This window comes from Amblyomma mixtum, unplaced genomic scaffold (assembly GCF_055824585.1).
Source record: "Amblyomma mixtum isolate Tamu unplaced genomic scaffold, ASM5582458v1 scaffold_25, whole genome shotgun sequence".
In the NCBI taxonomy this organism is placed as follows: domain Eukaryota; kingdom Metazoa; phylum Arthropoda; class Arachnida; order Ixodida; family Ixodidae; genus Amblyomma; species Amblyomma mixtum.
Genome location: NW_028317722.1, coordinates 558807 through 585299, shown reverse-complemented (window position 1 = coordinate 585299; position 26493 = coordinate 558807). Strand labels below are relative to the sequence as shown.

Sequence of the window (26493 nt, the reverse complement as noted above, 5' to 3'; positions counted from 1 at the left end):
ATAGAGTCCCGAACGTACAACAAGTGCTTGGGGATCGAACTCAGCCCCTTCGCAAACGTGATGAATACTCAAACCATCAAGCCGGTGGTGCGGTGTACGTTCCTTCTCTGGGCGCTGTTCCCCAAAACTATGTCGTTCTGAAGGACTAGGAAACCTGCATTGTTTGCGGTAATGCCAGACAACAAACGTTTGCAAAACCGCTGCAGCATACAGCCATTTCTTGTCCAGGAGCGTAAATAACACATCGCTCCTTGCTGCACAGTGATGAAGATTAAAATGCTCTAGTATAATTGTCAGAGAAAAAATACAAAATGTTTGGAAATTCATTTATCTAGAGTTGCCAGCAAAACGTTTACAATGCAGACGAGAAAAACTCCACAGCTACACGCAAATCTTTTACCCATCGCCTTTTCTGCGCCGCCGAGTCTCCGTGGTGTACTGACCAAGCTCGCCATTCTACTCCGACTGTTGTGCCAAGCTGAACAGTTTGTAAAAAATCTTCTGCAAATAGTTCTTGATACTATGCGCGTTGGTCTGTTTCTTTTCGCCTCAACTTTTTCTTCTATTCATAATCCAACCTCCCCTGCCGGCCGATATTCAGATGCCAGTTCTGAGACCGGCCTCCACGGGGAAGCAAGACAACCTTTATTTGCGTATTAAATGAGTCGCCGCTGTGTGCACGGTCAGCCACCATATAGTGCCTGGAATATAGCCACCACTCACGGCAAAATGTTCCTTACCCTACTGAGCGAGAGATAGCGTTGCTGAGGCGGTGAAAAAGCGGACCCTCGAGACCCCCCCAGAACAGCAGAAAAGCGACACATTGCCGCCTTCGGAGGTGCTCAGCAGATAGCTGGAGGGCGGATAGTCCAGGTCCGCGTCACTTTCCCCCTTTCTTTCGCTCCGAAAGGCATGCGGAGAGAACCAGAGCTTTGCAGAGGGGCGTTGCAAGCGCGAGTGAAAAGCACCATAGCACCGTCTCCCGTGACTCCCCACAATTGACCGGACAGACCTGTCACCCATACCATTGAGAAGTTGCGCCTAACGCCCTTTCTCTTGAAAAAAAAACAGTTCCGCAGATGCTTTGCACGTGTTGGACTGCCTGGAAATCTGTTTGCGCTGACGCTTGCTTTTTCCTTCGAGCTAGAACGCTGACGAGATTAAGGGGATTAGGAAAATGTACAAGGGCGATAGAAAATAATGTGAACAGCATGTTGCCTACGCACTGCGAAATTGGAATTCATGTCTGTAGCGTACTTGTGTTCGAATTAGGCGCTGCGCTGTTCGCATTTCTTTCTATCGCAAAAGTACCCTCTCAGGTGCAGGTTCCATGAAAGAGTGGTCAGCGATTTTTTTTTCTGCGCCGAACCTGAAAAAAAAAAGAGAACTGACAGTGCATCAGGTCCACTTCGTGGAGCAGATATTTGACGAAACCGCCGTCACCGTTGCGCCGACATGTATGTCGCAAGTAAATGGCAAGTTCATTTAAGACGTGGAATTCGAGCTTAATACCTTTTTTTTATGGCACGGTCATTTTCGCAAAATACTTAATTTTATTGAATAGCTGAGCACTTCGATGTACGCAACTTTTTTGGCCAAATAGTTGGAATTTCTTTATGTTTTTCGCCGAATAAGAACGAGTATGTGTTTATTTAGACGTAAAATAAAGATAGGCGAGGCTGAAAACAAAAACGAAAATACGCGCGAAATGTGCTTACCAGCTGCTCGCTTACGGCTAAGAGAAAAAATGCTATAGTTTGGTCAGTCACTATTCAGTGGTTGGCACATTTAATTTAATGCCGATTGCAGCGCACGTGCATTCCCAAAACAATTTATTTGCAGAGCCATCTCTTATATTCAAATGCTCACTCATGTGCAAGCTAATATCTTTACTACTTTTACTTTTAGACATTTTTTACATCTAGCAAAAGAACTTGGAAATTGAGCCGGGCGTCACACAAAGGAACAATGAGGCGATCACTGACCTTGCCTCACACGCGTCTGCCTAACGTAGCTGCTGATGACAGCCTCCAAAATACTTGTTCGCGTTACCTGACCGGCGGAGGGCTTTACAGGAAAAAAAAAATAGTTTCGTTAGCGTGAGCTCTACGACTAAACACTGCATGCTTAGTGAATTACAATGAAAATTCGTCAGAAATAATATACACGCGCAACATACCAAACCAATTTAGCAAGAGAAAACCGCCTACTTCAGCTTGCGCACAGAAGTTATCCAGGCTTGCCGTCTCTCGTTCTCAATCATTTCACAGACAACAATTCCCTGGAAAACCATTTTTGAATGGGAAAAAGTGTATGAACGGATTTTTTTTTTATACACTGGAAGATTTCACTATACCAACCTCCCGTCGACATGCGTGCATGGTTTTGTTTTTTTTTGTCTTGCTATTAATGTTTTTGTTATCGCTCGATGCGAGCGATGGAAGAGTTCTGCAAGATTTTGCTACACATCGAAAAGATTCCCCATTACCTCCAAAATTTCCTCAGCAGTAGATTACAAATTTCGAATATTGATTTTTTTTTCCAGGAATGTGGGACATATGTCCAGGAAATCTATAGAGTTACACTGGCTGCTCTTGGCCGTTGATGTTGTGAGAACTATTTTGGCAGCAAACGACACAACAATACGTTTCTCCACTCTCTCAACGTCGCGGCATTCCAGTCATGACTCACAACGAGCGGCAACCCCTCTTTTGTGCACCCACGAGCAGGACGGCACGCGCTCACAATGAAAGAAAGAGTGTCAGCAGCGCGAGCAGTACAGGTACCAGTCGAGGCGTTGCTGACTCAATGCGCTGCGCCGGCGACGTGCCCCCACATAATTTCGGTAATGACCAGCAGGCATGAAAAAAGTGCAATATAATCGCTGTTTTACATTCTTTACAAGTCCGGATAGTGAAGCTGGCTGACTGGCTCCAGCATTAGGTGAATTAAAACGAGGACGCAGCTATTATATCGCAGTTTTTCATGCCTCACTCATTGACGTCCCACTCATAGTGAAGTTATTGAAATTTAAACAGCAAGACAAAAAATCGATAATAAATTATTTAGCAGTTCTAGGAACACCACGTGGTACTCCATGTATAATAATGCCTCACGCATCATTACAAAGAAGAAAACACGCACCCAAAAGTTAGGTGTCCATACTCCTTTAAGAGCCCTTACAGTTTGAAGAACAGGTGTCTAATTGACTCACATAATGAAATCAGCCGCAACCTAACCTTCGCATACATAACATGGTCGGCTGGAATTGCGAAAAACGCATCGTTACTACACAAAGACAATGGTAGTGCTATGTACTGGATGTCTCAGGATGAACACTGCTTTGCTTTATGCACATGTATTCCGCTCAGAGAAGCATGGGTGTAAGTAAACAAAAAGACTAAGCATTTCTTGCTGAGTATGTTACAGTACTTTTGTGTTAGGTATTTCCTCAGGGCATTCATTTAATTAGGGACAGCAAAGGAATTTTGACGTGATGTATCGCATTGTGATGATAAACTTCAGGAAGGGTTTAGAGATGTGAAATGCAATAAATTACTTTACAAAATGTAATGGACTTTCTAGTTTTCTTTCTATTGATCCAGAAAAGGGTTTTAGATGGCGGGAATTCACCAATATCAATATAAAAGTTTTAAACCGCTCTATGCAACGTGATAGAAATCCATACAGAAAAACTTGTAAGCGAAACATCGTGAGAAACTACATAAGCACGCACAGAAAAACGACATCGTACCCACAACGCGCACGCATGCATGTAAAAAAAACCGCCCTAACCCGCTGAACCACACAGATGTATAAAAAACCGTAGTCTGAAACTACAGATGCCCGCTCCAAGAACGCCCCCCAAAACCACTGCCTATTACTCAGCGCATTCCTTCTCTTTACACAAAGAAACAAAGCAACTCCTAGGACTCCTACCAGTGATGGCACATTGAAAACACCCCAGACTATGTAAATCCGCTCCCAGTTTGCACTCATGAATTTAGTTCCAAAATATACTCTCTTCCACTGGACCCTTATGTGCATGCGCAAGCATGCATGATCTCCATGGAAAGAGATGTAGTTTTATCTTCGATATACAAACACAGCAGTAGGTCGAGCCACGCATAATTAGCGAAGTTTGTTTTCGCTTTCGGAGGGAATATTTTGGCGCTCTCCTAGCTGACTGCAAACTGAGCGAGAGAGCGACGTCCACCTTCCCCCCCTCCCCCTTCCCTGTTACCCAGATGACGTCACTCGTGCTCGCCAAACTGCAGCGCATGGAGCCTATACTTAACTTGGACACCACAGCCATCGTTCGGCTATTAAAACCCCATTCGAAACACCACGTGAGAAAAAAAATGCTATGTAAATTATTTACTGGTCAGATGTTAACAGCCCATTTTGTTCCGTCTACAGCAAGGCAAGCGAACAGCCCATGTGAAGAAAACAAAATATTTTGCCTGTATACTTTCAGCTGTTGTACAGAACTAGGCTGATTCCTGTGTCTGGGTGAAGGATCTACCTAAGTACATATTTTTTAACTGGCTCCAAGTGAATACTTCTCTGCAATGTAGAAAAAGAAGGCGATATGCGTGTTCGCGTTTCATTCTGCTGGATTGTATAGCCGATCCTAGTTATAATGAACCTGACGCTCACGCTCATTCTGTTTGCTTCTTAGTATGATGACTCCCCATATCTCCTCAAAAAAATACTAAATCATAGAAAGATAGCTTTTGTCTCTTGAATTGAAGTCCATTGTGCACGCAACCAGACCATATCACGGCGCTTTCCGAGCTCTCCAGCGCCGTCATGAGCTGCTTCGATGAGACCCTTGCTTTCGACGAATAAGCGCTAGTCCGCATTGTTCGCGTATGTGGTCTCGGCTTTTGTGGAGAGCGAATACACAAGTTTTGGCGAATGCAAATGGTCATAAGTGAAGGTTTGGAAACTGCAACCCTTAGCGGAGGATTGCTGATATCGCAGCACGAATGAGCGGGAAGCGCCGGTGTCACCCGGCATGCCGAGCATTGCTTTAGGGAGCTGTCAACAGTCGACCACTGGCGCCGCTCGTGGATAACAAATCAGATCATTTTCATTGATGCGATCAATCGTCGAACATGCTTCTGGATAAAGCAGTTCAGCACCGAGTATTTGTGGTATGGAAGAAAGCGGATCTACCACGACCGGGAAGCACCAGTTCTCCGGCTATCAGGTGTTTCGTCGCAATCATCCGGTCTTCTTGCAGGGATCATGCTGTGTAAAGAAGCATAGTTACAATCCGCGCATCAGAAAGAGAATATTCAACATAGCTTGCGTTTTATGCCATATACAAACGATAACAGGTATGCAGACAACGGTGGTACTGCAGTGCAGTCGACATTTGTGTATTCCCGCTGAAATTTCACGCGCACGCTGTAAATGCTGAATGGCGAGCCATTAACTTGAAGTACTAAATTAGTGACAACGCAAGCAGTGTGCTAAACAAAGAGGAGAAGAAACAAGTCAGCAGCAGATGTCGAAATCAAGAGGGCCGAAGCAGTTGCGGGACGCGGCTCTGAGGCAAGATAACGGCCACCGCCAATGACAGGGGCGGTCTCTGTTCGCATTTCGTAAGCATTTGAAACCGTCGAATGTCGACCGGACGCCGAAGAGCCTCTGAGTGCTCAACTTTCCGCTAAGATATCTTTTTCTCATTTTACCGCAAAGCTCTGTCGACTCGAGGGGCGATCGGTTCGACGGGATTTCAAGCAGCCATGTAGCACGCATTGGGCATGGCAAGGAAAATACTAGCGATAACGTCAAGGGGAGCGATTAGAGTATTACAGAACAAACTGGTGTCATCCATATCTTAGCACTAACAAAATGCGGAAAAAATGAGCTTAGGGTGGCCAAGTAACGAGCCGAACAAAGGTCGGCGTTTAGAGTGGCAGAGTGGACTCCAAGGGCAGCGAGTCACAGTCAAAGCTTATGGAATGTATGATGTGCAGATGTGACAAAAAACAAGGGTAGCCTGACCCTGCCCGACTGAATTCAACAACAGGTAATCGGTGGTCGATGGTAGGGTTCTTTTTCTTGAAAAATTGATCACGGATGACGATGATGACGATCCCCGTCTTCAACTTTGGAGTGAAAAGCGACCCTCAGATCCGGCAATTCGGTTCTTATAGCCGTTGCAGCCTTCTGCTTCTCCTTAAATAACTACAACATATTGTTGTGTGCTGCAATGGAGTACAGCGCACACAAATCCCCCCCCCCTCAAAAAAAATAAATTCCGACCCAATCCGTGCAATTATGCATGGAAAACAGTATATACCAGCGATCTAATTCTTCCAATGAACTATGGTAACTGCTGTTCCCTAGAAGAAGGCATTTGTTGCTGAGTTTTGTGTGTTCATGACGACGAGCACTAGATGAAGCTGAAAAGTGTTTTGTTTCTTTCTAGGCAAGAGAAATCGAAGAAACACCACGAGATGCACCTGGTCATCACACCAGGGAAAAGTTTGGCGCCCTTGGTCACTCTAGTCAGGTCGTAATCACGCCGATTTAACCGGACATTGAAGATACCTCAGAACGCCGTCGTTTTTTGAAAAATTCAGGCAAAGATAACGCCCTAACACAATGACTGCCTGTGTTTTCACAAAAACAAGCACTTAAGCCTCAACAAGTAATTAGAATTTTAAGAGGTTTGTTAGGAAATTAACAGCGATAATTCCACCACACTGTACGGCCGCTTGGCCGAATAACTTGCATACAGAAACCGCTGTGGTGTACCGCTAATCATTTCTTAATATAAATTGTGAAACCGCACCTTCACAATTGCATGCCCAGTCAAAACGCACTACAGGAATTTACGACAGAAAACTTCTGTAGTCTGTCGTATTTTGGGCATGTAGTATTTCTGTAGTCTGTCCTCTGTAGTCTGTAGTGTCATACTTCTGTAGTCTGTCTTCTGTAGTGTAGTATTTCTGTAGTCTGTCTTCTGTAGTGTAGTATTTCTGTAGTCTGTCTTCTGTAGTGACGTAATTCTGTAGTGTCGTATCTCTGTAGTCTGCCTTCTGTAGTGCATTTGTGTAGTGTGTTGTATTCCTGTAGTCATTAGCAAGTACGCTTTATTTGTCAATTAATATGCAGCTACAGAGCAGCAGTCTGACTCTGAACATTCGATGCATTCCTGCAGTACAGCCAGGTATAAAAACACCTCACTTGGAGCAAATCGACTATTTATTTACATATATACAGAATTTTTCTTCAGCAGGTCTCTCTTGTTCAGACTGTCCTAGGTGAAGAAAAAGAACAGTGATATATATAGTATGCATACACAACAAATGCATGCAAATGTTACAAAAGTCATACAGTGGAATCTTGATTATGCATTCCCCTTTCATGCAACGATCCACATTTAAAATCAAATTGGCACGGGCCCGACGTAAACCCATAGGAATAATGCATTAAAGCCTCAATTATACAACTGAAGAATATGCACACGCCGCTTCATACGATGGCTGGCGGGAACCGTCCGGAATGGGAGAGACATTGGCATGCAGAGCACTTTACTGACAGAAGTGACGTCAACCAAGCTGTTTCCAGATAGAAATCAAGATGCAGACGTTCATGCAACGTGTGACCAAGTGCATCATGGCCTGTAATGACTGTTCTGCCAACGGCTCAGAATGAGTCCGTGCATGCAACCCGCATCTATCAGTGCGAGGCGGTCCGCCTGACCCGTTTTTCCACGCGCTTCACTTACGAAGACGTTGCGGGAATAAAAACTGCACGTTCATACCACCATAAAGTTATTGTAGAGGCGGTAAAAAGAGTAGACATTTCTGTGATCGCTGGTGGCTAGTTCAAAAGCGCTTCTCGCTACACTTTGAGTAAAGCACATGTTAGGCCTACAACACCAAGCAAGCGGTGTACTGTCAGCCGGCAGAACGCACATCACTGCAGAAATCGTGCCAAAGGTGGACATTGCGCTTTCTTTTTTCCTTTAAGATACGAATTCTTAGTACAACATGAACTGGTGGGCGAGTTGGTCTGACATATCTTAGTGAAGCAGCGCAACGGCACAAGGCGAAGGGAAGAAGGGGACAAACAGCGCTGAACTGACAACAAATGTTTATTCCGGATGCTAACAGCATATATATACTCTTTTGCACCTTAGAAAAAACAAAGAAACAGAGAGCAGCAGAAAGTATCAATCCCAGTCATTGTGCGCATGCAGCTGTATCGCGTGTACATCGATCATTTGAAATCAGGAAGTTGTGCTCTTTCACCGAGATGGCAACGGAAGGAGTGCTGATACAATTCACACCCAGCTTCATGATCTCAGATGCCTCAATAATCTCTCGTGTAAGCTTATCCTTGTGTTTGGTAACAACTTGGCTGTTTCTGAATTCTGGGTAACATGAACAGTCACGACAGTGAGTACCTATGTGGCGGGCCACGTTCTTGACATTGTTTGCGTGCTCTTTAAGTCTTTCATTAAGACACCGGCCAGTTTGGCCGATGTATGACCCACCACACTTCAACGGGACTGAGTACACCACGTTGTCTTGGCATGGCACATACTTCACCCTGTGGTTTTTCTTGCAATTATGACCAGATTCCAATCTTTTATCCAGGCGATTAACTCTCGCACACAAGCCACTCAGTCTGACAGGAGCCGAAAAAACAACATCTACTCCAGCCTTTTTTCCTATTCTCTTCAAATTGTGGGACACAACATGAACATAAGGTATTACTGCCAGATTTTTTTGCTTGGAATGGGGGACAGCTTTGCCCTCCTCCAGCTTTTTCAATATCCCTTCTGCTACTGATGCCAGAATATGAAGGGGGTATTTTGCGTCTGTTAGCCTATCAACCTGATTGGAGAAACTAAATTCAAACTTGTGTGGGCAGGATTTTTGCATGGCATTTTGAAAGCATGACGCCACAATGCCTCTTTTAACAAGCTTGGAATGGGCTGAGCTGTATGGAAGTAAGGGCTTTTTACCCCTAGGATCAAATGCCCAGCATACATGGAAATCAGTAAAATATAAGGTCAGATCAAGGAACTTAATGCGATCATTCACAGCCACTTCATGCGTAATTTCCAGCGGCGAAAGCACTTCACAGAATATCGCGCACAGGTCATTCACTTCCGCAGCGAAGCTAGCCGGGTCACAATCTAGTAAAATTAGGTAATCATCTACATATCGGAACACTCTTGCAACTGTTGAGCTCATGAGTGATTGTTCGAGTGCCCTGTCAAGCTTAGCAAGGAATATGTCACTTAGCAATGGAGCGATGCAAGATCCTATGCAGATCCCATTCTTTTGAATAAAAACAGTTCAAAAGAATGGGATCTGCATAGGATCTTGCATCGCTCCATTGCTAAGTGACATGTTCCTTGCTAAGCCTGACAGGGCACTCGAACAATCACTCATGAGCTCAACAGTTGCAAGAGTGTTCCGATATGTAAATGATTACCTAATTTTACTAGATTGTGACCCGGCTAGCTTCGCTGCGGAAGTGAATGACCTGTGCGCGATATTCTGTGAAGTGCTTTCGCCGCTGGAAATTACGCATGAAGTGGCTGTGAATGATCGCATTAAGTTCCTTGATCTGACCTTATATTTTACTGATTTCCATGTATGCTGGGCATTTGATCCTAGGGGTAAAAAGCCCTTACTTCCAACAGCTCAGCCCATTCGAAGCTTGTTAAAAGAGGCATTGTGGCGTCATGCTTTCAAAATGCCATGCAAAAATCCTGCCCACACAAGTTTGAATTTAGTTTCTCCAATCAGGTTGATAGGCTAACAGACGCAAAATACCCCCTTCATATTCTGGCATCAGTAGCAGAAGGGATATTGAAAAAGCTGAAGGAGGGCAAAGCTGTCCCCCATTCCAAGCAAAAAAATCTGGCAGTAATACCTTATGTTCATGTTGTGTCCCACAATTTGAAGAGAATAGGCAAAAAGGCAGGAGTAGATGTTGTTTTTTCGGCTCCTGTCAGACTGAGTGGCTTGTGTGCGAGAGTTAATCGCCCGGATAAAAGATCGGAATCTGGTCATAATTGCAAGAAAAACCACAGGATGAAGTATGTGCCATGCCAAGACAACGTGGTGTACTCAGTCCCGTTGAAGTGTGGTGGGTCATACATCGGCCAAACTGGCCGGTGTCTTAATGAAAGACTTAAAGAGCACGCAAACAATGTCAAGAACGCGGCCCGCCACATAGGTACTCACTGTCGTGACTGTTCATGTTACCCAGAATCAAAAACAGCCAAGTTGTTACCAAACACAAGGATAAGCTTACACGAGAGATTATTGAGGCATCTGAGATCATGAAGCTGGGTGCGAATTGTATCAGCACTCCTTCCGTTGCCATCTCGGTGAAAGAGCACAACTTCCTGATTTCAAATGATCGATGTACACGCGATACAGCTGCATGCGCATAATGACTGGGATTGATACTTTCTGCTGCTCTCTGTTTCTTTGTTTTTTCTAAGGTGCAAAAGAGTATATATATGCTGTTAGCATCCGGAATAAACATTTGTTGTCAGTTCAGCGCTGTTTTTGTCCCCTTCTTCCCTTGGCCTTGTGCCGTTGCGCTGCTTCACTAAGAGATTCTTAGTACAGATACTGCTACCTGCTTCTGCGTAGTGACAGCGGTTTTAGAGAAAGTTTGAACAGAAAGACATGTCGCTGGCATGGCCGTATACTGTGCACTGCACATCTCCGAAGGGTTGTAGTAGTCATATTCCTGGCGCGTCGTTCATATTTTTTCGAGATTCATCCGACATCTACTTAATGTGCAGGAACAGAGCGCTCGCCTGCCTTGTCTAAAGCCGCCTCTTCCACGCTGAAAAGCCTGGCTGCGTGCGGTCTCAGAACAGTCTGCTAATGTGGTCCATAAGTGCTGTTAACAGTCTGGTTCATAAATATCTTCTGTGCGTCATCTCAGTAGCAGACTATCCTTAAGCAGAACTTGGGTAAAGCAGTATTTCACTATAGTAGGCAAATTCCAGTGCGATTTGCAGGTTATTCCAGTGCCTAAGTGTACCATACAGACAGTTAGGAAATACAGTCAAGTTACGAGTTTTGTAAGCACATGAGCTTACCCAATCTATTCATGCATATAACAAGAGACTATTGGCTTGAACAGATATTTACCGCCGCAGGCCACAGCACTTCTGTGCCAGGTAGCGCGTCACCTTCTTGTGGTACTTTTGGAGATCCTCAGCCGAGCAACCCTTCAGCTTCAAATAGTGCCAGAAGGAATCTGCACAGATGGGGTAATAAGTAATGTTAGTGTGGTTGAATATAAAAAATGAGCAGATCGAATAATGAGCATTAATACACCTAACATAGGTTGTCAGTTCGAATCCGTGCTGCAAGAAAGGCTCTAACTTAACTAGTAAGTTTATGCTGCACGACAGGCTGAATCGTATGACACCATCTGGTACATTCATGCCAAACGGTTCACCCACTAATTTTACAGGAATGTCGTGACTAAGCAGCCAGACTTTAATGCCTGCCAGACAGATATACATATACTGATCGATATAGTTTAGTTTCGCGCTGTGGTGCTCGAGCATCACACTGCCACCTGCTATTATTTTATTCCATTATCTAACCACCTCGGCTCCCATGGCAACTACTGGGATACACTGCTGCATTGGAGGCTGCCAACTTGGGTTCTATCCGTGGAATCAGCACAACTCAGGCTCAAAACGCAACCAGGCTGAGAACGCAACGCAATGCTCTAAAATTACTACCTCGGGCTAATAGCTCTGGGAGCAAAGCTTCACACACTGGTGCATAATATTATACTTCAGATACACCCAGCAAAGCAGTAGAGAGAAAAGCCCTTTGATGAATAACAAAATTTAGCTGGAGTTTAAAAACCCACTTGCACTCTGTGTAGGTTTGGGACTTGGGGGAAAAAGAGAGGTGCAGGAAATTGCAAAGGTTTTCAAGCAATTTCAACAAAATTTCAAAAATTATACAGCCCCTGAATTAGGGATGGCATACATCAAAGTGGTGACAAATGGAGTGACAAAGTTCCTTACACAGTGTGTGCACTGATGAGGAATGAGGAGGATTTGGTGTTTAACTGGAAGATTAACAGCAAATAAAGTTTATTGCGCATATCTGCTTGCCTATGAAAGGCTAACCGCCGAATTCAGAAGTGCGCCTCAACTCGATACTCCGTCTCCACTCTGTGGAGTGGAGAAAACTGCTCTTCCATTTGATGGGCAGTTAGGATTGAAGAATGCCACTCGGCATTTCTTCAGACAAGGAGCTGCTCTATAGACCTTCTTCCAACTGCCGTCCCTCGAGGAAGCATGAAAGGCAAATGATGATGAGAATAAGGCGAAAAATTGCCTTTGGCTACAAAAAAGCATGGCATGGCTATTAAGTGTCTGTTTTATCACGCTGCACCACCTTAAGAACACAAAGAACCTCACCGTTTATTAGCCTAGTAAAACATCTTTTGCAAGCTGCCTGACGAAAGCAACAGAGAAAAACTACCGGAAACGCTTGCACATCTGGCAACCTTTGCCACCAATGATGTAGCGTCTATGTAGGCATTTACGAATGGTGTAAAAACTGCCGTTCGTCAACTTGTGGGAGGTTTCGCTGACCTGCAGAGGCCAGCGGCGAAGCTGAGAAGTACCAAAATGGGTTTGGATTTATGGGGTTTAATGTCCCAAGTGACTCAGGCTATGAGGGATGCCATAGTGAAGGGCTCTGATAATTTCATCCACATGGGGTTCTTTCACGTGCACTGACATCGCACAGTACACAAGCTTCCAGCATTTTGTCTCCATCAGAATGCGACTGCCGCGGCCAGGATCGATCCTGTGTCTTTGAAGTCAACAGCTGAGCACCGCAACCCCTGAGACTGCTTCATCATCAAATTATGCATTACATAAATGACACTGCATCACAGAAAAGGACTAACAGTCATGGCCAAACTGTAGTTACAGCCAAAAGTTGGCACCGTGAACCTGCTCCCCACATCCAAAAGCTTAGACAGCTTCAGCCAACACACAGGAATCAGATTGTCTCCCAAACCCCATGACACTGCCTCCCAAAGAAGGTGGCAGCCAATAAGTGGGCAACAAAAAAGTAAACTGTGGGTAACAACTTGAACGTCTTGCATCACGCTACAAGGTGATGTGAAATTTGAGGAAAGGCCCCAAGAAGCACATAATTTTTAGATTTTCAGAGCACTCTTAGCCCTTTAAATGCCAAATGTTTTCCTAAAAAACATGCCAGAAATTTTAAGCAATCAATTTTTTTGTGTACATTATTCTTGAAGCCACTTCATTGCATACACATGGGTACCTGAAGAGCAGTCAGCTCAATGCACCGATTGTGGTTGACAGCACTCAGACATACAGACAAGGGACAGAAACAAAAAAGATGATGGCACAGGCACTGATCTTAAAACTTTTCCCAGAACTGCCGACATACTGCATAAATACCCACACCACAGGCACCAACACGCAGCGATTTATGCACTCGTGGTAACAAGAAGTGGTATGAGAAGTAGTGGAAAAACAACAAAAGCTAGAAGCAAAAACCAGAGGACACAGCACAGGATAAAACCAGAACAAGGTGAGAGAAAAATTTATAAGCAAGTCATTTTTAAAAGACTGCCAACAGTGGATAGGTTTGACCGAAAGAATATTTGAGAACTGGTCTGATAAAATGGAACTAAAAAACCTTATACACAAACACAGACCAAGCGCAGTGAAAAAAAAAATGAAGGAGAAATGGCAAGAAAAAACACGCAATAGAAGCAAAATGGCGATTGGGTAAGCAAACGAGAATTAAGCAACAAGCGAAGGTGAAGTGTGCTAAAAATTAAAAGGATAAAAGGGGAATAAAAACGCGCATGAGCAACAAAGGTGAAGCCAACAATTAAGATGGTTAAAAGTGGAAGATGACGTACAGTGAAGCCGAGAGATAAAATATAAAAAAGTGAAATTCAATAACCAGTATGAAGGCAAAAATCAAGGAAAAACACCAAAAGAGGGAAGTTGGCAGAAGAGGCAAGGCATGTAACACACATGTAGAACCAGGGCTAGATCAAGTACGTCCACAAAGAAAGGCAATCCTCCGAGTGAAACCAAGCGTGTTCTTTACATTCACCCCGGAGCCTGAAAATCTCTGCGGCTTCCACCATTGCATTGCGTCAGCTTATTACGGGGCTCTATTAACACAGTGGCTTTCTCGAACTTTGGGCAGCATGGCTTTTTTGCGTCCCATTATCAGCAGTGGACTTGCAGGTACCTAAGAGATGTACCGATAAATCAGTGTAATGCTCTCTTAGCCTTCCATTGATGCCAATGTATACCTTGCAGCAAGAAAAAGGGATTGAGAAAGTACTTCTTGTGCATGCCACTAAGGGTTTCTGTGCAATGCAGTGCAGCCTGTTTCTTTTTTCTTTTTCATTGATGATCCTAGAGAGGTGTGATAGGTGATGGGGGGGGGGGGGCAGCAGCAAAAAAAGCATCTACTCTATCTCTCGAATTTTCTAAAGGTAAATTTCACAGAACCTTAAGAAAATCGGAGACAAAGCAGGAGTACACATTGCCTTTTCTGACCCCCTAGCACCTATTGCAGTTGCGAAATCCTAAATGAAAAAAAAAAAAGACGCTGCACCACGCAGCACAGAAAACCCTTAGCGCCATGCGCGGAGGGCATTTAATCAATCCTTTTGTCTTGCGGCAAGGTATACATTGGCATCAATGAAAGGATAAGGGAGCATAAGATTGATTTATCGGGTACATTTCTCGGGAATCTGCCAGTCGGAAAGAGCAAAACCACAAAACTATCACACAGAGGCAGGTGACAACACAAGGCCGTACTGACAACTGAAAATTTATTGAACAGCAGTGCTTATATAGACAAGTCACGTGTGTAATCTGCAAACAATCGTAAAGAGGCAAAAAAATTCAATGGCAACCATAGAGCTGAGCAAATATGACAATCACCTGCTCAAAAATGAAACAAAAACAACCGGGGGAAACACAGACAGAAACGCTAATTTTCCTGAAAAATGAACACAGTAGGCGTGCTGACACACTTATCTGGCTCTGACCTCAAGATGGCAACAGCCTCGACAATTTCTCTTTCCAACTGCTTCTTTCTTCATCCAATAATCTGTGTGCAGTTCAGTTTGGGATAGCAGTCTACAATGAGACAGTGAGTGGGACGGCAAATGCCTCCGGGTCTACTCAAGGAACACGCATACTCTTGCAAACAAATGTGTAAACATCTACCACTTTGGACGATATAAAACTGGCCACAGCTGAGGGGAATCTCGTACAACATGCCCGTTGGCGGTACTTTTTGAATGCCTCATGCCATGTGCAACGGGGGTGGTGTACACGATTCCTCTCGGCTGTGGTCGATTTTATACCGGCCAAATTGGTAGATGGTGAAACACTCCCTTGCAAGAGTATTAGCATTCCTTGGGTAGGCCCGGACGACCTTGCCTGCCTGTCCACTGTCCCAGTTGTAAAGACTGTTAACCTAAACTGAACTGCACATTATTATTGGATGAATAAAGGGCCAGTTGGAAAGAAATTCTCAAGGCTGTTGCCATCCTGAGGTCGAAGCCAGATAGGTGGGATAGCACGCCTTCTGTGTCCATTTTTCAGAAAGAATTGGAATTTGTTTCCCTCCCTAGGTTGTTTTTGCAATGATTGTTTGCAGATTACATGCGCAACTGATCCATATGAGCACTCATTTCTTCAATAAATGTTCAGTTGTCGTACCGCCTTGTGTTTTGCCTGCCTTTGTCCCATTCTGTTTTGCGGTTTTTCTAACGATTTCCAACCAACTGGCCTACAAGCACGTCCTAAATCTGCAAGTCCATTGCCAAAACTGTGACCGAAAAAAGCCATGCCACCCATGTTCGAAAAAGTGCCATTGTGTTAAAAAAGCACCAGAATAAGCCGACATGACGAACTGGTGGGAGCCGCCGGGATTTTGAGGCTCGAGGATTAATGGGCAAGAACACCCTCAGAAAAAAAGATTGCCTTTCTTCAGGATGTTTGACCTAGCCCTGGTTTTAAAAACATCTTGCATGCCTTGACTTTTCTGCCAACTCCTCTATTTTCGCGTTTTTGTTTGCTTTTATCTTTAATACTAATTGAATTTCATATTTTGATATTTTATCTCTCTCGTTTTTACAGTAGCTCATCTTCCTCCTGTAGCCATGTTAATTCTTGGCTTCACCTTTGTTGCTCATGTGCATTTATTCGCCCTTTATTCTTTCAGTTTTTTAGCTCACTTCACCTTTGTAGACCAATTCTTGTTTGCTTGCCCAATCACCATTTTCTTTTCACGGCATGTTTTTTCTTGCCATTTTACTTTTATTTCACTGCCCTTGATCTGTGTTTGCGTGTAGTGTTTCAGTTCCGTGTTATCAGAGCAGTACTTGAAAATTTTGGTCAAACCGTTCCACTGTTTCACGTGCTGGTGGTCTTAAAAATGACTTGCTTAAAACTATTCCTTTAACCTTGTTATGGTTTCATCCTTCCCTGCTCTATAGTCTTGGTTTCTGTTTCTAGTTTGTGTTGTTTTCCCACTATTGGCCATATCACTTATTGTTGCCACGAGTGCATAAAATTGCCACCTGTTGGCGCCTGTGTTTTGGTTATATATGCAGTGTTTCGGTGATTCTGGAATAAATCTGTAGTCAGCACCTGTGCCCTCATATTTTTTCTTTCTGACCCCAGTCTGTGTTTCTAAGCTCTGTCAACCACAAAGGATCAGACCAACTAGACCGACAGCTTGTCCTATTCAAGCTCAATGCGTACTTTTCAAAGAAATACTATGGCGAAAACACTGTACTTACAGTAAAGCCTGCTTGACTGAGCGAATACCACTGGCAATTCGCAAATTCCCAGCCTGCTCCTGATTGCTGGCTCAAGCCGCACGCAACTTTGTGGCTTGCACGACTTCCACGCAACTCTTGGTCCCTTGAAACTGAAACATAGAGGGATGAGTGAGAGATATCAGATTTGATATGCTTGTATTGCTGCAATGACTAAGAAAAAACGATATTTTCCATAAGAACAATTATTATTTCACACTAGCTTCGCAGAGTAAACCTCGTTTATCACGACCTCGTTAACACTGACATACTGCACAGTCCCAGCCTGACTGCATCTAGTTCTATGGTGTCATATGCTTGTTAGCTATGAGCCCTTGGCCATGCACCGGTTAATACAGACAACCACGGAATGGGCAATCAGCTCCGACCTTTTGAGTCATAGATACTCACAAGCTCAGTGGTCCCAGGGGTTCTAGAAATATTGGCAGGGCGACACAGTAACAAACATTCCGCACCACTTGCTCTCGCTTCATTGCAAAAAAACTCTCACAGCAGACCTGTCCTCCATTTTGCAGTGTGAAAATAATCAAATTCAAAGCATGCACACAAAATGTGGACCTCTCTTCGAATAGACCTTCAGAAATACGGGTATAATTATTGTAATTAAACCTACCTGCAGTTTTCAATTTATCCTAAAATTTTATGCAACTCGACAAGCAATAAGCATTAAAAAGGAATTAAAATAGCCAGCACTGTTTAAACAATATAGCTATGAAGAAATACGAGACGTATCCACTACTCTCCAGTGGTTCTTTAGCTTCATGCATTATCAATCTACACTTTCTTACAGGCACATTTGCACGCGAAACTTGGGTTTAACCCAATCTTGATGAATCTTTCTGGAATGCAACAATCAGAAACCAGTTTTACTCAAAAACAAAGGGCCCTATACAATGCATCACAAGGCCGGCTAGGCGCACTCAAGACTACAGCCCCTTCCACAAGTCTCCAATTTGCCTGTCCTCTACAAGTTGCATGATCCCTGTCCACTGCTTGTCGAATTTCGCTATCCCGCCTTGCTAGTTCTCCCACTGCCCTTCTCAAACTCTTCGAATTCTGTTGCTCTAGCAGATCATCAGCTATTGTATTATTTTTTGTTTTAGCACTACACACTCCATGCCAACAATGCTGGATAATGTACTTTAAATAGGTTTGTAGAGCGTGCAAGTGGCTTGCAGCTTGACGAATAGGTGAGAAAAAAACGCGGAGCCTGACAAATAGGTGTGAAAAAAACGTGGGTTATTTGGAAGAAATGGGCTTGGGCAGGAGATGTAATGCAAAGGCAAGATAACCAGTGGTCCTTAAGAGTGATAGGGTGGATTCCAAGAGAAGGCAAACGTAGCAGGGGGCAGCAGAAAGTTAGGCGGGCGGATGAGATTAAGAAGTTTGTGGCGATACGGTGGCCACAACTGGCGAAGGACAGGGTTAATTGGAGAGACATGGGAGAGGCCTCTGCCCTGCATTGGGTGTTAGACTGATGATGATGACAACCTGGTGATTTGCCTCGCAACAACCGCTGCAGCCTGATATTTTGTAGAGCAGCACAATGGCCTTCATTTTTTGAGTGGTGAAGTATTCAGCATTTTGTTTCAACCATGAGTGTAAAGGGAAGACATTTTATGTTGCACAAAATGAAGGAATTACATGCATACTGGGCTTTGGAAGAATGCCCTGTGGACATTACAAAACACTGCCATCCTTGCTTTATCTCTGCCAGGTAACAAAATTCATTATTCTCCAAATACAGTACAACCTCGTTAATTCGAAGTCATCGGGACCGCGAGAAATCTTCGAATTAAGCGGGTTTTCGAATTAACAGAACACCAAGAAATAAGACTTAGGCAAAAAATTCGTTGCAGGAACGTGTTACCTTTATTCGGCATATTTTGAATTACTACTGAAAGTAATCAGAGATGCTGGTTTGCCGCGTCCGGTAGTTTGCGGCTCCTAAGGTCATGCTCTCGAGTTGGTCAAATAGACGAAACATCTCTGAACTTCCACCGCGGCACTCAACAAAACTGCGGATAACGTTCAGCGATCCGATAACTTCACCAAGAGCAGGTGCTCGGGGAGGCTCGTCGGTGTCGTCGTCGCTATTGTCACTGTCATCGCGCATGTTCGTACCAGCAGTGATCTCACTCTCCAAGTCAGAGTAGCCAGTCTGCTCTTCGCTCTCAAAGTTGATATACTCGGCGAAGCCGACTGCGTTGGATTCATCCTCTGCGCAGAGCGCATTGATGCGGTCGCAATACTCTGCTCCTTCTTCGTCAAGAGTAGTAGTACATGTGTGGTCTGCATCGGCATCAACAGTGCTTTCACTGGAAAAACCAGCGTGTTCAAAACACCGCCTGATCACTGTGGGCTCCACTTGTTTCCAAGCGTACACCATGAGGCATATGGCTCCGAGGAGGTCGATGGAGTACTCCTTGCCATTGTCGTAGCAAAGGAGCATGCGCTTGAGCAGGTGGTACCGATAAATCTTCCTAGTGTGGTGAATGACGCCTTGGTCCATCGGCTGTGAGATCGCAGTGGTGTTCGGAGGTAAAAATACCATCCTGATGGCCTGGAGATGTGGGATGTCGCCATGTGCCGGGCAGTTGTCGACGACAAATAATACATTCCAGCCCGTGGCCGCGAACTTGCGGTCAAGTTGCCGCACGTACTCTTCAAATATTGCACCTGTCATCCAGGCTTTCTTATTGTGCCTGTAGACGAGTTCATCCTTTGGCGGGTAGATGTGTAGGCCAGTTGGTGAGACATGAAGGAGCTAGACACCGCAGCGGACACGGGACAGAGAAAGAAGACGACACAGGCGACACCGCCCTGTGTCGTCTTCTTTCTCTGTCCCGTGTCCGCTGCGGTGTCTAGCTCCATCCTTTGGCGGCAGCCGCGCATTTTTGAAGCAGCGAGGCTTCCCCGTCTTCCCGACGACCAGTAGCGGCAGCTTGTGTTTACCGCACATGTTTGCGCCGAACAGCACAGTAATCCTGTCCTTGGCCTGTTTTCTACCCTTGATGGCGGTGTTCTTCACTGAGAATGTTTTTGTTGGCAGCATCTTATAAAAAAGTGCAGCCTCGTCAAGGTTGTAAACGTCGTCTGCACCGTACTCTCTAAGTAGCGGCGCCAGTGTGTGGTTTCTCCAATCCTCGACAACGCTCTCGTTAGTGCTGCCGCTCTCACCACAGACGGTCAGAAAGGTTAAATTATTGCGTTCTTTAAAACGGCAAAACCATCCATTACTGCACTTAAATTCCTCATGCCCAAGTTGTAGAGCTAGGTCGTTGGCCTTCTCCCGCAGTAGCGTTCCACTGACGGGAAGGTGGGCAGCGTTTGCTTTCTGCAGCCAGCGAAGCAGAGCAGCTTCCACATCTTGATACATGGGAGCCCGCACTCGTGACCGCTTCGAAGAATATGTCTTGCCGTAAGCCTCTAGTATTTTTGACTCGTTGCTCAATATTGTGGACAACGTCGAGAGGGGCACGCCATGCCTTTTGGCCAACTCAGTCTTCGAACAAGCGCTCTTGCCTGCTTCCTGGATCAAGCAGAACTTCTGCTGCAGCGTTAAAGTCTTGTACTTTGGCATTTCTTCACTGCTACGGTCACAAAGATAGCACTTCTGCACAGTCCCGCCCAAAAAAACGGCACAGTAGCCGACCCCTAACCACAGCGCACAAAACAAAGAAATGGCGCAGGCGAGACCTGCGCGGCGGTGGTGGCGGCGTACTTGCAGCGTCGGAGGCACGGGGGAAGAGTGGGCGAAGCACACCAAGGGATGGAATGGGGGCGAGGTCACGTGATAAAAACCGGTATGCCCGCCGCGTTGCAGTGAAGCACGTCTTCTCCTCTGCAGGCGCGTGTTTCGGCGGTGCGCGAGGCGCACTGTGGACCGATTTTTGTGCAGAGAGTGCTCCGGCTGGTGCGCTTCGCCTATAAATCATCACCATTACTATGTGGCTTTGCCTCGCGGCTCCGTAGGGCCGTCGTTTCGCCGGGTTTGCGGCGAAACATGGATCAGGCATTGCCGCATAGCAGTCCAAATTTTCGAATTAACCGGGCTGGCGCAGGCCGCCTGTTCGAATTATCCGGCCAAATTTACATTGGAAAATACGGGACCGCAGAAAACCTTCGAATTATCCGGGATTTCGAATTAACCGAGTTCGAATTATCGAGGTTGTACTGTACTTTGGACAAAGACAAGCTGCCGTGCACTCATTCGAGCTCAGTGGACTTTTCCTCCAACCAATCTTCAGTAAATAATATCAGGATTAGGCAAAAGTAACTGTAGTGTATTTCAGTGAGTCAGTGCCTTTTACAGAAAGTTTTGGAAACAGAAAAGTTTATGAGCTTTGTGAGCACATGATTGCACAATCTATTTACATAGTCAAATGGGAAATTTGCCTTCCTATTCAATTTATGCACATTCAAACAATATTTACCGCTGTAGGCCACATCAGTTCTGTACCAGGTAGCACATGCCAAAAAAAGCCTTGATAGCGTAATAAGTAATGTGTGGTTGACTATAGAACTTAAAATCTAGGCCATATCTCTTGGATCTAATCTTGACATATTTCTGCATAATACTATACTGCAGATACAAAAAGCAAAGCAATAGAGAGAGACAGAGAAACTTTGCTAATGAAATGAACAAAATATTTACTTAAAATCACTGACCTGTTACTCAGCATGAGGGAGGAAATAAGAGGGAAAGACGAAGGAAAACAGGTGCAGAAAATTGTTAATGTTTAGAAAATAATAAATTTAAACAATTTTTGGAAATGATGTATCCATTACTTTACTTGGTTTTAAAGGGTTTAATGCCACAATGCGGCGCAGGCTATACAGGGCGCTATTGTAGAGGACTGGAAAATTCTTTAGGTGTGCTGACATCACACGGTACCTGGGCCTCTAGCATTTCGTCTCCATTGAAATGAGACTAGTACAGCTGGAATCAAAACTGGCTGGAATCGAACCTGCCTCTTCCGGGTCAGCAGCCAAGCACAATAACCACTCAGCCACCATGACGGCTCCCATTTGGGGTGACATGCATCAATGTGGTGACTGACGGGGCTGACAAAGTTCACTTCAGAGAGGGTGTGCATTGATGAGGTTATATAGTTCAATTCTCCCTGTGCCACATAATTAGACACGTAAAAATTTATTATGAGCATATGCTGCCTATGGCAGGCCAAGAGATGTAAGACACAAAGCATATGTCCATAAAATGAAAGCAAGAAGAGCACAATTTCCTGCTGTGAGTAACCGCTCCACTATCCAAAAGGATAGCCAGCTTCTTTAAAAAATGTATGTCCTGCCTATGTCCATTTATGATTCCCGCTCAGATTTTAATTCACATTTATTTCCAACCAACTCAGTTCTCTCCCAATCTCTTATCATTAACCCTATGATTTTCCTGAGTGGTTCACCGCACTGTTCTCAATTTTAAGCCCTTTGTAAAGTACCCCACTTTTCCCGACAGCTTAGCAAAGGCAAAGCAGTTTAAAATTTCTTTTTGAGCATACTGCAAGGTGCTGCTCGTAACTTCTGAGTGCATGCCTAAGGCAATAAACCCCTTTCTTATTCTCCCAACCATTTCTTTCAAATGCTCTATATCTGTGCATGACCTGGCCGAGGTGTATTCTGTTTCGACTTCCAGTACCTTACTGCATTTCATAAAAAGGCCTCTTTCCTGATTATTAAGTATTGATTTAGCTCTCATTTTCACACTGAGTATTGATGTCCTCAATCATTTGCAAGAATTCATCACTTATACTACAACTCACCATTAATACTACATAACATGAAATCAAATATAACTGAGCGGTTCTCCATGAGTCTTCGCATTTCCTGAACCAACCTGCTGCTATGCAGAGAGGGTCACCTCGTCTAGCATCATCACATCTTGTTCAGGGTATGTGGGTTGTGCAAAGTAAACAACCGTTGATTTCAGGTCACTGCAGTCAAAACTACAAAGTAGCTGGTGCAATGAAATGTTAGTTCTAAGAAGGTCTGCTCGTTTTTTTTTATGCGGGCCCAAGTGAACACAGGCTAAACTGCATGCTGTTTGATGTCAGTGCAGGATAAAGATCCCCAGGTGGCCAAAATTATTCTGCAGCCCTCTGCTACGGCACCTCTTTTCTTCTTTAACTCCCTCCTTTATCCCTTCCCTTGCATCATTGTTCAGGTGCCTATCAAGATGTGAGACAGTTACTCTGTCACTTCCTTGGCTCAAAAACCAATTTTAAATTTTTCAAGGATACTTTCAAGAACGTAGAGGTACAAACTGTACAGTATAACCACATGCCACAGCAATAAACCAGCAATACATCTGCGCTGACAGGAGCTTGCCAAGTACGCTGCAAGGATGCTATGCCACGCAAGATTTGGTGTCATCATACAATGTTACTTTACTGACTGACATTTCAGTGTACAAGCAAGAAATACCATTAAAGTATTATTGTACAGCACAACGTTTTTAAAAGATAAACAAACATTTTGGCCCTTTTAGAGGACACACATGCATAAAAGGCAACAGGTGTGGAATAGTCACTGCACCTGAAGCAGGCTCAACTTTATAATAACAGCGCAGTGTCAAGAGCTACGTGAGCGGCTATATTTCGTACAAATTTGCAGTTCATGTAATAAGCTGAGGTACTGCTTTAAAGTGCATGTAGAGTTCTGCATGCATTTTTAAACACAGCAGTGAGCCTATGTTGAAAATATTTTTCAAAACAGGCAGGTAAGGTATGCGTAACTGAAAAAGAAAATTACCATGAATGGCTTGGAGGGATGGCACAGCTGAAGGCAGGAAGCACGCATCGCCCAGCAGATGCTGGCAGCTGGCAACTGCAGATAAATACGCCCGACCAACAGCTGTCAGTGCCAGTGACAATGTCATGAATGACAACAAAACAAACTGTCGACTGCTTCAGAAACTAAAATGAGGTATTAATATAGGAACACAAAAAGCAATGAGGTGGCCCATGACAAAATAAATAAGGAGATTGTATGTGAAACACCCATACACATTCTTTGAGTACATTTACATGACTGTCATAACCACACTGAAAGATGAGCTGGCTGGAATACCGCTTTATTCTTATGCATGATGAAAAGAGCCCAACTATTCGAATATAGCATGCGCAGGCTTTAGTTAATTACTATTAGGGTGCCTTGCACTAGCGTCTAATGTATTCTTAAACTGAACATAGCACCCAGTCGACCAGTTTACCTTGCATAAATGAGAAGAGAAAATGCAAAAGACATGCATTCAATACCAAGGAGCCCGATATCTCACGTCACAACTGAGCATGATACGAAAATTAGTAGTGCATTTAACAAATTGCACACAAATAAAAACAGCAAAACATTTGTCGAGTGGTAATGCAAGTAGGGGCAAAAGCAAAAAAAAAATACCGAAGAACACTGGTGAGTGAGGTGCAGGGAGGTCTGTGGGTAGGGTTCCGTGCCTGGGAACAGTTCCGAGCGCCGAGAACTGCTGCCGGCAGTCAACCAAGAATAAATAAGAGAAAGTGAAAATGAATAACAAACCATCACCAATTGCGAACGACCTGAAAGCGGGCCGCATAAGCGAGGCATACAGCAAAAAGCTTGAAATCCCAAATAAGTGTGCAGTTGCATCCCCAACAGTTCAGTGCCCTGAAGGAGAGGAAGCATGGACGCCTACAGTTCAGGGAAGACACAAGAACGACCTAACTGACATAATATTGCCAAATTCTGTTCCAATGGGGAAGCACAGATAAAAAGTTTACAAATGACTAGTACATATGCGCCAGCCTTCCACATGCGATCACTGTCTTCAAAATAATTTGCATGACGAATATTAAGAAGTAAGCACTGATCCGATGAGCACCAACACCGAGCAAAACCATCCGGCGTCTATTCGCAGTTCGCCTAGCGCGAGTGCTTCATCGCGCAGCACTGCCGCTCATAATAATCTTCTAAATAGCACAAATCCACCCGATGGGTACCAGCCGCGAGCAAAATCGCCCGTTGTCAGTTCCCTTGCCTGTTGTCAGCTGTCCACGCAAAAGCGCTCTCACCCGCGGCACTGATCGTCGTCTTCTACGCTGTACAAATCCATGCCAGTTGAATGTAGTAAACATTGCAGTTTTTCGCAGCGCTGCCAAGCGACCGCATAACGCAGACTGTCTCCACTGCCATCCCTATATAGCCGCACACTAATAACGCGTGCGAATACAGATCAGTAATAGAGAAGCGTTGACGGGACTCACCGATCATGCAGCTCATCCAGGCTTAGTAAAACCACGCCGTCGTCTTCATTGCCTTTCCAGGTGACAAGGCGTCGTAGCGCTGCCTTTCTTCATGGCTTTGCCCGTCCAAACACACCGATGTTGACTGGGCGTAATACTCGTCGTTGGCTTCCAAAACGCGCTTCTGTTCTTCACACATGTCCGCCGCACAAACACTCAAACAATGCCATGAAAAGCCAAATAACACAAAACGTGAAACAACGCACGCATGCCATGGCGCCGGCGGAAGCGGCTTTGCCCTTGTTTTTGCGTCGTTGAAAAACTGCAACTAAAATGCGCTTTTTTACTACTAATATTTAAATTATGTTTAGAACAAAAAGAACCTTGATTTTTTTATTAAGTGTGAACACTAAAGCACTTTTAAATACTTTTGTTGACTTGATTTTTGTAGAAGCTGCGATCCTGTGATCCCATCACCCACGGTGCCCCGGATGTCCTAGCAGACGACGGAGCAGACGACGGCGCAGACGACGCTGTTGACGGAATGAAATTTCGTTTGCTGCCAGCTAAAATCTCATAATTGCGACAAAAAGGGCAAAGAAATGCACCGTATCTCAAGCTGGTGCATATCAAGGATATGTTGGACGTGAGCGGTAGGACTGAGAGCAGCTGCGATGCATTACTTTGACTGACGCGGGCATGCTCGACGGAGATTTACATGATACTGAGAGCTTAACTGTGACCCGTACAAGCGGATTACTTTGATATCAACTGCGTTACGAAACTACGCCGATAGTTGCGTCACACTTTAGCTGATACGCAACAGCGGCTCGCACTCGCCGCATCTTGTTCGCGCGTGTACTTTCACAATTGAGCAAGAGCCCACATGGAAGCCGATAGAAGCAACTGTGTTTTCGAGTTCAGATTGTTTCGAGAAATACGAGCAGCTTGTTTTAGCACGCACTAGAATTGTAGTTCTCAGCCAGTGCGTCACGAGCGGTGACGATGGCGTCGATGACGACCGTAAGAATCACCTTAAGGTGGCCGCAACGAAGCCGGTATTCCAAGCGTATGTGCGCTAAAAGTTGTTTACCTGTGCTGCAAACGAGGGCTCAGTCGCAGTCCAGCCGCTAGCTGCTCAGTTTTCCAGCCTTACGAGCCCAAGTCGCATGTTGCTGAGCATTGAGGGAGCCGAGCTTTCAGCAATGACACTGCCCGCGAGCGCGCCGAGCGACGAAGTTTGCGCTGCTCCCTGGATGTCGTATTCGTCGCTAAAAAGCCTAGCAGGTTTCATATCGATGCTAGAGCTGAGAGTGCTTTCGAACTGGCTAGCGCTGAGGTGCTACTCTCTTCACCGTAC

At 44.8% G+C, this 26493-nt stretch overlaps 1 protein-coding gene across 5 annotated transcripts; it reads right to left on the bottom strand.

The window, feature by feature from the left end:
* Window positions 1–7206: 7206 nt before the first annotated feature.
* On the bottom strand, window positions 7207–25533 carry LOC149324537 (uncharacterized). 5 transcript variants are annotated; one of them, XM_089565436.1, is made up of 6 exons: window positions 25155–25533; window positions 24316–24397; window positions 23671–23745; window positions 16864–16994; window positions 11157–11265; window positions 7207–7274 (listed from the first exon to the last, which is right to left on the bottom strand). In XM_089565436.1, the coding sequence occupies exons 1-6, from the start codon at window positions 25168–25170 to the stop codon at window positions 7229–7231; spliced, it is 459 nt and encodes a 152-aa protein (XP_089421562.1). In that variant the 5' UTR covers window positions 25171–25533; the 3' UTR covers window positions 7207–7228. The 5 variants fall into 5 exon arrangements, with proteins under 5 accessions (XP_089421562.1, XP_089421564.1, XP_089421565.1 ...); XM_089565438.1 differs by having other exon boundaries at window positions 24316–24394; XM_089565439.1 differs by having other exon boundaries at window positions 7207–7279; window positions 25155–25531.
* Window positions 25534–26493: the final 960 nt, after the last annotated feature.